The sequence below is a fragment of the Gavialis gangeticus genome, unplaced genomic scaffold (assembly GCF_001723915.1).
Source record: "Gavialis gangeticus isolate Ggan-Ray unplaced genomic scaffold, GavGan_comp1, whole genome shotgun sequence".
NCBI lineage: Eukaryota > Metazoa > Chordata > Crocodylia > Gavialidae > Gavialis > Gavialis gangeticus.
This window is the reverse complement of record NW_017728997.1, coordinates 53,079,886-53,093,954: the sequence shown is the minus strand read 5'-3', so window position 1 is coordinate 53,093,954 and position 14,069 is coordinate 53,079,886. Positions and strand designations below refer to the sequence as shown.

The 14,069-nt window shown below is 45.9% G+C and overlaps 1 protein-coding gene across 1 annotated transcript in view; it reads left to right on the top strand.

The window, feature by feature from the left end:
• The window catches only part of STAB1 (stabilin 1), a 297,038-nt gene that overhangs the window by 115,032 nt on the left and 167,937 nt on the right, over positions 1-14,069 (top strand). Inside the window, exons 25-29 of the mRNA XM_019505230.1 lie at positions 122-280; positions 1,118-1,213; positions 4,098-4,193; positions 5,797-5,844; positions 10,623-10,753. Coding sequence (XP_019360775.1) covers positions 122-280; positions 1,118-1,213; positions 4,098-4,193; positions 5,797-5,844; positions 10,623-10,753 — 530 coding nt within the window. The remainder of the gene's footprint in view (positions 1-121; positions 281-1,117; positions 1,214-4,097; positions 4,194-5,796; positions 5,845-10,622; positions 10,754-14,069) is intronic.

Here is a 14,069-nt window from a genome sequence, read left to right as displayed (position 1 = left end):
GTTGTGTTTTCTGAAATGCATTAGGCAAATTAATCATTTAACTGATTCTTAACCAAGGAAAAGATTTCAATCCACTTCCTTTATTTTTTTGTTAAATGTCTTTCTTTTGCCTTCCACATAGGCCCTGTGTACCAGTACAGGCCCTGGTACTGCTACCTGCCAGTGTAACAAGGGCTGGACTGGGGATGGAAAAGCCTGTGTGGCTATAAACAACTGTGAGCTGGAAACAAGAGGGGGCTGTCATGTCAACGCAGACTGCATTTATGTTGGGCCTGGACAGGTATATTCAGTATTAACTGATCCATTCTAAGCTGGTCTGTAGCAGTCTGAAATTTCTTGGAAAAACAATTCTTATTGTCCAGGTATATAAGGCCCCCTTGATTTATATTTATGAAATAAAGTGGCTTCTGTTTAATCAGAAAAGCATATCCTTGTATGATGAGGTTCAGTAAATTCTCTCTATATTAAATAGCTATGGTTTAAAATACTCTCCATATGTACCTCTTTAGCCAACCTTTCCTACTCATTGCAGTGTCTGACCAAATGCATCATAAACTACGGTTTATTGTAATAACTGGGCATGGGCCACTGTCAGGAGCAGGACTTCATGAGCTTTTGGTTTGACCTCTTGTGGGAACCTTCTGGCTTCCAGCAGCTTGTATATGAAAGCAGGTCTGGGGAGTGTTGAAATAGAAAATCAATACATCAGATATCCCCAACAGTTAAATTTACTGTCTGTCAGTTCCATTGGGACACTTTCTAATATCTACAGCCTTCTTCAAGGAATGTGGGTACAGAATTTGACCTGTTTTCCTCATCTGTTTACAAAATGCATGTTAAAATCCCTTAATTAAAAATGCAAGTCAGCAAATTAGTATTCCTGAGTGTCTCTTCAATAACAAAGTAATGTGAGCAGTCACGTAGTTATGAGCCACACTTTAGGGGCACAGACCTTAGTAGATGGAACCATTTTGGTAAAGAATCACTGAAAAGAAAATTATCTTAAAAATTATCTTAAAATGAGACTTTACCACAGACTCACAGGAATGGAAGGTAACTCTGATAGATCTGAAAGTTGAAATTCCTATCTTTCTGTGTCTCTCTCTCCTATTTTCAGAGCAACTGTATCTGCAAAAGGGGCTATTTTGGTGATGGGTATAACTGTGATCCTATTGACCCTTGTCTGCTGGATAATGGTGGCTGCAGTAATTTGGTGAGTAGCTAGAGAAATCTCCAAAATCTTTGATGGGAAAGAGCAATGGCTTAGGGTCTTTAGCAGATGTGTTTCAGGTTATCTTTAATGAAGCTGTGTCACTTGACACTGACTGAGGATCATTGTTTCTTTCTTCATTGTACAATGTAACTTAATCACATTTGCATGTAGCCAAACCTAAAGTTGTTATGGCTTTTTGTTTGTCCAGTTTATTAACGTTCCCACATTTCACAAGGTGGTGTAGGGGTAGGTTGTGTGGCAGCTTTTCCTTGCTCTTTTATCTAGAGTGAAAATCTATAACTTAGGCAATAAACAGCCATTGTATTTGTCTCAGGATAAACAGTTCTAGTAAAATTGTTCAAATGCCCATGTCCATTGTCCTGATATAAATCCAAAAAAAATGGTTCACAGGATAAGAAATACTAACAAGATATTCCAGGTGTGGGTGGTTCAGGGGCTGGTGCAAGCTAAAGGTTTCTCTGACCCGGCTTGACCCAGAAATGATCCCCACCTGTGTTTTCTCATCTGCCATGACTTGTTGTTAAAATTTATTAATATAGCAGGAGGCGATTCAGTTTTCAATATATTACTACTGAAACAGTTTGGTAGCTGGTCAAGGCACCATCCCCTTTAAGAGGAATGGTTGAGATTACAGTCTAAGTTCACTCGGCATCCAAGACAGTAAGACGGGGTAGCCCCAAGTTCAGGTGTTTTCTCAATTGAAGAAAAACACTTTTTTTTTATTGTTACTATCAATGAGCAAACACCTCTGCATCACTGTAGCAGAGCAATGCAGAGTGGGAGCTCCTCCATCCCTTACACTCCCACCACAAGCACTGTGTAGACAACTGATACAAATTCAGCAAGGCAAAGAAATAACAACAGAAAATCTAGGAGCCACATGCTCCTCTCACCCTGTTTTTGGGTCTGCAGCATCTAGAGTTTTCTTATCCTCTTCACCCCCTTCTGAGATTCTTATTCTCTTCACCCCATTACGCTGATTCCCCAGGCTGCCATTCAGCATACTTGTCTTCTGGCTGCCTGTAATCCAATATACTAGGTGAGTCTCATTCATATCATACAGTTTCTCAGGGCTGTGGGCTATGCTGCTTGTTCCCTGCTGGCTGCTGGTCTTCATGCTATGGGGAGTGGCAGGGAGCAGGAGAGGGTGAGCAGGGAGTTTCCTCCCCCTTATTTCCCCTCACTGTGCCACATCAAGATATTGCAAAGTGCATCTATACAGTTATCTCAGGACTGCATCATGGAATCAATGGTTGAAAAGTGGCAGCGCATTCAGCCAATTACTAAACTCTGATTAAAAGGGCAGTGTATGTTTATACAATCCCAGGGATACATGTTGTAGCTGTGTTGGTCTAAGAAACGGAGACAAACAAAACTCTTGTGGTAGAGGCAATACATTTTCACCTGCTGTCTGACATCTGACACCTCCAGGGAAAAAGCCTGCCCAATCTACATATCACAGAGCAACTCTCTCACAAAAAGACTCTGAGCAACCCAAGGGGAAAAAAACTTCTACCCTCTACCTCCTCAGTGAAAAATGAAGTTTATTTTCTACCTGGGAGAACTTTTACAATCTTTGAATTCTCCTCAGCCTGACAAAAGCTGTTTGGACCTGAAAGCTGGCAAAGGAAGAAATTTTTTTGCTACTAATTAGTTGGTCTAATGAACGATGTCGCCTCTACCACAAGAGTGGTGTTTGTATAATCCCAGGGTATTTTGCTTCCGTGGCACAACTTGTCTAAGAACAAATGCAATGTCTGTTCCTAGCCTTAGATACCTAGAAAAGTAGAGCTTGAAAGGGCCTTAATGTAGTGATAGAAATTATAATTTAGAGAAGGTCCCAGGCAGAGGTGACCCGAGCAGGGTGTGGGGCCAGGGGCAAATCAGCCCATGCAGGCCCCACCCCTGCTCTGATGCTGGACACAAAGAAAATGCCACAGCCATTGGCAGTGGCGGGGGGGGAGGGGGCGGGTAGCAAGCAGCTGGAAGTGGAGCCACCGCTCTGCCCGGCTCCAGGCTGCCATTGCTCTGCCTGGCTCTATGGAGCCCCCCAAAGTACGGGGCCTGGGGCGGTCGCCTTGATTTGCCTCCCCTTAGGGACAGCCCTGGTCCCAGCAGACCAAGGAAACTGAGATTTGGAAAATGGTCCCTCAGGGAGCAGCTAGTTATGAATTAGTTGGTGAGAGACAGACAAAGGGTCTGCAGGGTTGCTTACTTTTTCATTATTAAAGTGTGTTGTTCTTCTCATTCACTGTATGTTTACACTTTGGAGGTCATTTAGACCAGTCCCATGCTTAAGGCAGGATCATTCCCATTTAGACAAGTGTTTTTATAACCCACCAAGAGATCCAAGATTTGGAAAAGAGGAGATGTATTTAGGATCAGGCCTTTGGCCCTTAGGGCTGGCAGGGCATAGCAGGTGCTGCTGGCTGCCTGCCTGGCTTGAGAAGAGGGGTTGGGCAGCTCAGCTCAGACTGGTCTCTAAATTTTCTCAGCAGTTACTTTTGGCTGCTTACCTGTCAGGAAAAATGTTCAGACAGCCTGGTCCTAGCAGGATTGGGCCCAGGGCAAGAGTGGTAGAGGAATTCAAGGGATGCAATTGTACCACTACACCCTGGTGGATTTCTGCCTACTCTAATCTATTCTTAAACACATTGGGAACAACCATAGTATACAACTACCAGGCATAACTTCAACGGCAGACTCATTAGTGGAAGGATGGTTATGTAGTTAAAGCCCTGATTTAGGGGTTGGGAAACTTGAGTTTAATTTCTGGGGTTGCCAGAGGCTTCCTGGATAAGTAGCATGCAGCCATGCTGTGTCTGTTGATTAAAGAAAATTCTTCATGTTTTGATCTTCACAGGCTATATGTAAACCTCTTGAAGGAGGAGAGAGGGCCTGTTCTTGCTCTCAGGGATATATGGGAGATGGGATTATATGTTATGGAGATGTACTAAAGGTAAGTAGAAACTCAACATAATTCAAAGGCAAGAAGGCAATTGTAGCAGTAGCTCATGGTAACTTCTACAGATGTGCATATCTGAGGATTTGAATACTCAGTATGCCATCCTGTTTGATAAGTTGTAGTCAGGCACATCTTAGTTTAACACAGCATCCCACACATCTGAAGCCATATATTTGATTGTGATAAGTTTTTTATGAATAAGATAAAAGGGGAAGGGGAAAATGGTTCAACCCCTTCTGTACCGAATTTGAGTAAATACCCTGTTTTGCTGCAGAACATTGTATTTATAGGACACAAAAGGTGATCCATCTTTTATCTTTCTGTTAAACTAGTTCAGTTCCCAGTTCCACTGAGGTATGTAACAAGAAGGCATATTGGACAAAATGATTTAGTGTATGTTATGAGGACCTTATGCAAAGCAAAAAGTCAGATGTCAGTTTTAAAAAAGAAACTGCTTTATTCAAGGGGCAAGTTGCACAGGGAACAGACTATTCTTCTCTCTTACAAGGTGGGGCTAAGAATTCATGGCCTCATAGGTATCCTTGCCCTGCTTTCTGCTCTTGATTGACTGATCTCACCATTCTTATCATAGTCTGCCTGGGTGCTTTCTCCAGACTCAAGGATAGAGTAGCAGTATCTAAGCCAGTGCCATAAGCAAGAGTGGGCAAACAGGACTGCATAGGGGTGGAGGATCCTAGGTACTGCATGAGGGGTGGAGGTGCCAGAATAGACATGGGGTGCTTGTCCACCTGTCCCCCACTCCACCTTCACTTCCCTGTTTCAGCCCCTGCAGCAAGCAGCAATGATACAGGAGCTTATGTCAGTCAGTGCAGAGCAGTCTTGGAATTGTAGGTTTGTAGAGTGTCACTGGAGTTAGCTGCTGGGGTAGAGATGTCACTCCATTTTTTTTGCTGCTGAAACCAGGAGGTTTTTTTGCCCATTTGACCTGGGTATCTATGGCAAGACAACAAGGTGACATTTACCCACAAGAGCAGCAAACTTCGGCTGCTCCTCCTGCCCACTACACATTGTCAGAGCCACCAGAACCAGAAAGCAGAGGAAGAAGGAGGAGGGAGGACTATCCAGGGTACAGTCCTGGCCAGTTATATCTTTGATCTAAGGCAATCTATAATGTAAACTTTTGTCACCGATTTTAATCTGCTTAAGGTACATCTATAGTTCTGTAGTTTGTATATGTCCCTTGTTAATTACAGAAGGGCCCATTCTGGATTTTGGGATCTGACTTGGACATTAAGGAAGCTCCTGTTACAATCTGTACAGAGTAAACACACAGGTTGTTGAGGAACAAGTCCTCTTAAGTCTGAAATTGAAGTAATTGGGCAAATCTTAAATACTAAAAAAGAAAATTAAGTTTGGATCTAGGTGTTGGAATGTACCCTCTAAATTGATGCAGACCCCTTGCAAGTTTGGCATGTGCAGGAGAAAAGCATTCAAATCAGTTAAATTGGCTATGTTTGAAGTAGATTTATATAATATATATGGAGCCCACAGGACCACATTTCCTTCTACCTGCATTCTCCAACCCCTACAAGCTTGTTGCTTGCTGTTATCTCTGTTTTGTTTTGTCTTTTGAAAGGAGCTGGCCAGGAATTCCCACTTTGCAGGCTTCTATGAATGGATTCAGGTAAAAAAACATTGTCTAAAGCATTCATGAGTAGGTTTGGTAAACCATAAACTGCCAAAAAAACCAAACAAACAAACAGAGGCCTGATGTTAAATGAGTCAAATTCCCTTTATGTATTTTATTTTTTTAAATAAAAATAAATAAACCAGAGTATTGTTAATATGTAGATCACAAACCAAAAAAAAAGGTGGCATTAAACCTTTTCACTCCAGAAATGCTTGGACTTTAAAATTACTGAAAATTGAAATGACATTTTAAAGAGTTTCAGTACCATTTTATAGATTGTTCTGTATGGCAATATTGCATTCAACAATGCCTTTGAGCAGCACAAAATACAAGGTCAATAAAGACTATGCATTATCCCCTTATGTTCTCAGCTTGATTTTATTAAATGCATTTGACTGGTGTGTCAAATGGTAAACCATATGCAGCAAGACATACTTCTGGATGTGGAGACAGTGATTGCAGACCCAGGGGCTGAAGTAACATGGTTCGGAGACATTGCTTCTCAGGGGATCGTGTCTACATGTGATTTTAATAAGGCTTAAATTTAATGCGCATTAAATTAATTCACATTAAGCAGGTTTTGGCAGGTGTCTACATGTGGTAGGATTTGGGACTAACTTTAGGGCCAGGTCAGTCCAGATCTGCCATGTGCCCCTATGGCACCATGGGGAGCTCCAGCCTCTGGATACATGGCTGCCAGCACTTGGCAGCCATGCTGAAGCCAGAGCCGGCTGCCAGCACTTGGCAGCCATCTTAAAAGCACGCTCTCCACACTGTGGCCCCTGGGATGATGCTTCTTGTGTCAGAGCAGCAGCATGACAGAGACACCCAGGGACAGACTCCCCCAGTCCTCAAAGGTGCCACAACTGTCCTGCTTACCTGCTGCCATTCTGTGTGCCTGGTGCTCAGCCACTGTGCACCTCCTGACTTCCCCACCCACTCTGGCCACCTGCTGGACAACTGCTGGATATTGCCTGTGGGGCCCCTGCCAACATGCGGGTGCTCCCACCAGCCCTGGTGACCACAGGCTCCAGAACACCCCTGCCAGGACCACTGTTACCCTCCTGTCCCACCAGCTCTGCTGCCGCTGGGCCCAGTGCACCAGCCGGGACTGGTGGTAGCACATTGTGCTGCAGGAATGGGATGACAACCAGTGGGTCAACACATTCTAAATGACATGGGCCACCTTTGAAGATCTGTGCCATCTCTGGCCCCACCTGGAGCACCAGGATATGGAAGTGCGCCCAGCCATCCTGGCCTACACCCGCCTGCCCCGCCACCCACACATCCCCTACCCCAGCCCACCTCTTCAGCACCACTCCAGCACATGTACATGTTCGTAATGAAAAACCTTTATTCCTCTTACAAGCCGCACCCTCATCTCCCGACCTCCCCCCTCAACTGACAGAACCCCCGCACCCTCTCTTCCCAACATGCAGAGCCCCTCTATCACCCTCCCCACCCACCAACAATAAAAAAAACCCTCCTCTCAAACAGAAAACTATGTACAAGTGCCAAAGCCTCTGAGTCCCAGAGTGGGGGGCTGTGGAGTGGGGGTGCACAGGGCACAGAGCCTGGCACCAAGTGGCCAGCATCCTGGACAGTTCTCCCACAAGTCCAGGGGCTGTGGCAGATGTCAGGCTGCTGTGGATGGGAGGCAGCAGAGCCTCCTTCAAGGCTCATGAGGGGGCCTGCTTTGAGGCAGCTGGCCAGTTGCTGCTGGAGCAGCTCCATGTGGTGCTGCCCCAGGGCCTCCAGCCAGGTCCAGTGTGCCCACTATGCCTAATCCTGTGCTTCCTCCCAGGCGGTCTTCTAGGTGATGTGTCCCTCCTACCAGGCAAGCTCCCATGCTTCTTGCGCTGGCTTCCATGCCTCCTCCCACACTGCCCAGTTCACCACCACCAGCAGCCACTGAAGCAGAAGGGTCCAATCCCTGGTGCGATGCTGATGCAGCCAGCAAATCTGGCCAGCTCCAGTGACAGGTGGCAGAACCCTGACATGGCACACCCGCAGGGCACTGCAGCCTCTCCCTGGCATCCAAATGTTGGCTCTGCAGAGGCAAGAGACAGAAGCCTTTTCTGAGAGTTTGAAACATTACAGAGATAAGATGCTCTGCCCCAGGGGCCCTGCACTGCCTGGCCTCAGATTGGGTATCAGCTGTGCTTGGGTGTCGAGGGACCATGATAATTCAGCTGGGCAGACCTGGGCCCAGGCAGCTGCCATTCAAGCCCCCCACCCCCATGTGCTCCCCTGGGGTCGGTGGGCCTCTGGGTGCTGGCTGCAGGAAGCCTGCCTCCCCTGTCTCCTTCCCAGGGTGGGTCAGGCTAGGCTGCTGGCAGCACCTGCTGCCACAGCTCCAGATTTCCTCCCCCTGCAGGCCAACTGCTCTGCCACATGCTGTTCAGCCCACAATACCCAGGTTCAGGGAGTGTGGGGCTTCCAGACACCTGGAGTGAGGAGTTGGCTACACCCCTGTCCTACCCACAGGGGGCCTCTCAGGGAGGCACTCCAGGGCTGGCCCCCTATCATGCCACTGCTGTGCCCCGAGCATGTCCCTGCTACATGTTCCCCAGGCAATGTGCAATGAGCTGTTTGTGCAGGCAGAGGGCTGCCTGAGCCACTATGCTCTGTTGATGATTCTGCTGGTGCCCCAGGCACACCTGCACTCCTGGTTTAGGACCCTGAGCTGCCAGTCTGTGCATGAGCTGGGGAGGTGCAAACGGTGGGGCACTTAAGGCCTGAGGCCCCCTCTTCCAGTTATATATCACTGGAGGGATCGGGATGGGGTATGGGCAAGGCCAGGCCAACCCTTTCTGGTGGCACTCACAGCAATGCAGCCTGTCTCCCAGGGTACCAAAATGCAGGTCTGCTCCTGCATGAAGGTCATGGCCTTATGGTCATGAGTGGACCAATGCTTGAAGTCAGTCACAGCCACGCACTGTTCCCACAAGACCTTGGCCTTCATGCAACACTGCTGTGCCATCCAAGAGTGGCCTCGTGCACTCATTCCAGCCAAAATCATCTCATAAATGTGGGCATTTGAATGCGTGCCCCATGCAAACTGCCTCTGAGTGTTGGCCCCACCCCAGAATACCATGAGGTCACACACCTCCTCACAGGTCCAGCTGGGGCCCAGGAACCTGGGATGGGCATGGGCATGTGGGCAGAGGCACTGGATGGAGAGGATGTGTTCAACATAGTCCCTGCACCAGCTTTTGGGCCCTTGCATGGCTGTCCCTGCAATGCTGGCCCTGGAGGGTTGCCAGCAGCTCCCAGGGGCATGGCCAGGGACAGGGAGCCACATGGCAGAGGTGCTTCACCAGAGTGCCTGCAAGGAGAGAGAGCTGGGGGTGAGGAGCAGCAGGGAGCAGGCCAGGCCAACCCTGCTTCCATAGAGTGTATGGCCAGCAGCCCTGGGATAAATCTCAGGGCTGGGCAAGGGATGCAGCAGTCTGCAACCTTTTGCAACACTCACCTGTGGCCAAGGAGTAGCTCCAACTAGGGGACAGGATGGGCAGAGGCTTCCTGGGTTCTGTCCAGGAAGGCACATGGGGCTTGGTGGGCTGCTGCAGGCGGCTGCCTGTACTGTGGACATAACTCCCTGTGCTGTGTGCCCCAAGGCAAAAAATGGCTAGAGGCTTTTATAACCTGAAGCTAGGGGCTGCCAGAGAGCAGTCCAGGCATGGAGGAGAGGAAGCAGCCAGCCAGGAGCCCTGGGGCTGGGTTGTGGCTGGCCACCCAGACCCAGAATAAAGTCCTTGAGTTAATGTGCATTAATGAGTCTACACGTGCATTAATGTGCTTTAACTAATCCTACTTAAATTTGATACTTTGTTTATGTGGGTATCAAATTTAGGCAGCATTAGCCTAAATTCACCATTTTAAGGCGCATTAAGGACAAGCATATGTAGACACACACCTCTAATGTATCTTAAATTGGGCTAATCTGCATTAAATACCCATGTGTAGACACGCCTAGGCCGGATAAATCTGAAACCACAGCGTACTTATCCTTCATCTTCATTAACTGATGTATCTTCATTACCTGGTAGCATCTGTAAAATTGCCAAATCTGATGTGCATTTGAGAAGCAGATAAGGAAATAATAGGATTAAATTTATAGCTACTATTCTTAAGACTTAACTTACAAACTCAGGTAGCTTTTATCTTTTATTTAATCATATTATGGGCTTCCTGTTTCAATTGGGGTAACTGGGTAAGCACTGCATAGAAAGGAGTTACACAGAAAAGGTTGTCCAAAATATAGGGCCAAATTTAATCCTTCTCAAGCAGACACAATACTTCCCTTTTGTAACATCTTATTTTTATTGGCACTAAATTTGATCTTTAGTTTAAATCTGTCCTCAGAGGTGTGGAGAGGACTTACTGATTCAAGTGTGTGTGCTTCTGATAAATTCTTGGAGTAGTTTTTGAGGAAAAAGACTAGAGAAAATATAAAAATATGAAGAATGTTTTCTTTTAACAACATCTGTTCTGGAGCTTGCTTCTGGAAGTTACAGATTTTCTGGAATTTAGCATTCAGCCAAATAAGAGATGGGTGCTTTGGAGACTCTTCCCATGGCACTTGTTGACTTCCGTCACACCTTACGTCCAGAGCACCACAAGAACATATTTGTATTTATGTGTTATTCCTGCAGAGTAAACGGAAAATATTCTGTAAGATCAGGGATATAGTTCTAGATGTTTCTACTGTTCTGTAGATGCAGCACTGATTTTTTTTTCTTTATTCATCTTCTTGCTTTGGACAACAGAAGTCTGCCTTCAGCATACCAGCAGGAACTAATGTCACTGTTTTGGTACCTTTGGAAGCAGCCATAAAAAACATGAGCAAAGCTGAAAAAGATTTCTGGCTGACATCCTATATGCTGCCGGTTTTAGTCAGGTAAGGTGAGATTTTCACCATGGTTTTTACCTTGAATATAGTAGTAACTGAAGGCTGGAAACTATAGTTCACTCCACATAAGCTCTATGTCAGGAATTCTATAAAACCACCTTGCCATAAAAATAAAATAAAGGTGAAATGTCTAGAAGTGTTTTTTGAATTATTCAAACATAAGAGAGGTTAAAAGATACAGTTAGGGTTTATTATAACTGTGTATTAAAGACATTCCTCTCAGCCATGATATAGGAACAGACCCGCAGGTGGAGAAGAGAGAGGGAATTCTCTCTGCAGTCTGTTTTTTCTCCACAGAAATTCCCAGCTTAACAGAAGATATGGGGAGCATAAATCCTGTAGTTCTCACTTAGGGACAAAACTTTGTCCATAGATTGGACATCTGCAAAAACTACTTCACAGTTAGGGCGGCTAGGATCTGGAACCAACTTCCAAGGGAAGTGGTGCTGGCCCCTACCCTGGGGGTCTTTAAGAAGAGGCTGGATGCCTACCTGGCTGGACTCATTTGAGTCCCGTTTTTGTTTTGGGGTTTTTTTGTTCTCCTGCCCTGGCGGGGGGTCGGGCTAGAAGATCTACTAGGTCCCTTCCGACCCTAAATCTATGAAACTATGAAACTATGAAACTATCTCTGCTAGCAGCTGGAGGAAAGGGCAGAATATGGAACGGAGAAAAGGGATTTAAGGGGAGCAGAAGAGAAGGAGTCAGATATGCACATCATATTGAATAGCAGAGAGCAGAGTGAAGGAATGCAGAAGGAGGAGGGAGCTTGTGGACCAGTGAGGGACGCAGCAAGTGTTGATTCTGGGGTTATGAGGCTGCATACATGCTGGGAACAGTGATATGCAGAGAATACTGCAGTAACAATAGACCCAGAATCGAAAACAACTTAAAGCATGGGAAACTAACCAGCTGAGGAGAGAGAAACCTCCTCAGAACTGCAGGTAAGACATCTCTATTAATGCTCTCATGCAGTAACATTTGTTTGGATTTGCTGTTGGAGCATGTTGCTTGGAAGAACGAGTTACCAGTCTTGTCCATGCATTTCCTTTGAGCCCTGATCAATGTAGGCCAGCAGAACTGGAGCAGAGTAGTCCAGACTCTGTCTTTAACTTGCATGACAACTGGCTTAAGGAAAAATGCAGAGATGACTTTCCCTGAGTTAAGGTTCCATATAAACCTCTCCTTACCACGTGGCAACCACTGGGACGTATGCACATGGACGGATCTAGGATTTTGAAAAAGGAAGTACAAATAGTGTGGTGCATCATCACATATATCAATACATGTCTCCAGTTAAACAGAAACTGGAAGCTTTACTATTATGGAGTCTAGTGCTATAGTATTCAGTTTAAGCTTAAAGAAAAACAAATATAAATTTCTTGAAATGTGTATTAATTTGTTAAATTGTATATACAGTTAAAAACACAACAAACTTGGCAAGAATAACAAACATATTTTTTTCATTAGTCCTGTAGTCATTATAGTTAGACGTATGTCTCTTACTCAGATTTGTAAAACAAAATCTAGCCTTCTTGAGACAGTACCTCCAATACTTCATTGACAGTCATTTCTATACTTGAATTAATATTACCATAACTCAGTTTAAGCTAGAGCTAAAAAGCAGTCTGCAGGGCTGTGAAATAGAAGAGAGATGTTACCAGGAATGGCTAACACAGTAAAATTGCAGAAGAAAAGATAGTTTGAAAAGTGGAACATCAGGGCCATTAAAAAGGATAGAGGGTCATTAACACCTGTGGAGTGCAGCAACATTAGCAGGAATCAGGTAGATTATAATGAGTCTTGTAGTCAAGTGACTCCTTCACAGCTACCTGAATAGAAATGCTGCTGTCACTGCCAGGCAGTTGGTTTTAAACTTTGGATAGAACAAGAATCAAAGAGGGTTGCAACTGTACTGCTGCAGCTCCCCCACCAGATCCGCCCCTGTATATGCATAATCTTCTCACTGCTCTCCACTGTGTGGCTACAGGACTTGTGCAGTTTCATAGCTGATCTTGATCAACTTTTGTGTGTCGCTCATACTGCCATTTTGCCAGTATGCTTCTTCCTGGGGTTTCATACAAAGCCAACATAAATTGGTCATTCTTCAGAGTACTTCATGGGTATTACAGAAGGACCACCCATACCTATAAACAGAAGGTATAGGAAAGTCATTCTGTAGCTGCAGAAGAGCTGCCTTATTGGTATATTCATCTAGTTCAAATACTATGCGTAATTAGTGCCATAGCTGTTTGGATCTGGGGCAGATTTTTGCATCAGTTTTCTTATTTCAGCTGTCATTTAAAGGCACAACGGAAAATGATGTGCAATCCCAACAATCGGGCCTTCTGGCATGCTACATGTGCATGGCAGAAGGTGCAATTGTGGGACTGGGGATTGGATCCCAAACCTGCTATAATGCCAGTGCAGAGGGAGCTTGGAATCATAATGCTGCACCCCTGCACTGGGAAGTAGCAAGCCAGTCAGCTGACTGCTGCTTCCAGTCTCCAGGTTGCACTGGATACCTAGACTCTGATGCATGATAGGGGCTAGAAGCCCCTATCAGCTGCTCCTCCCAGGCTCCTCCCAGACACACTGGAGCCAAGGTTGGGAGCACAGATCAGCTGATTGCCACTTCCAGCCTCAGGGGTGCACCCCTACCTCTAATGTGCCCCAGAGGCTGCAAGCAACAGCTGATTAGTGCTCCTACCCTGAGAAGCACATTGGAGTTAGAGACACAGATACATCCTCAAATCTGGGAACCCTAATCAGCTGATACCTGGCCACATGTTCAATTTAAGGCATGATGGAAACCAGCCACAAAGTTATTACCAGGGATCCAGTTTTTCTGTTACCCATGGAAAAAGATCATTGGACACAGGTCACAAAATCATTGGACGCAGATGTCGTGGTGGATGTAGTCTATCTGGACTTCAGAAAGGCCTTTGACACTGTCTCCCACCCCATTCTCGAAGTTCAGTCCTTGGGCCTGCACTGTTTAATCTCTTTATTACTGACTTGGATGAGGGGGTGAAAAGCACCCTGTTCAAATTCACTGACAACACCAAGATCTGGGGTGAGGTGGGTACACTAGAAGGGAGGGACAAGATACAGCTGGACCTGGACAGGTTACAGGGGTGGGTGAATGATAATAGGATGGGATTCAATACTAACAAGTGCAGGGTACTGCACTTGGGCAGCAAGAACCAGCAGCATACCTATAGGCTGGGGAGCTCCCTTCTTGAAAACACAGTGGCAGAAAGGGATCTTGGAGTCATTTTCGATTCCAAAATGAACATGGGCCGGC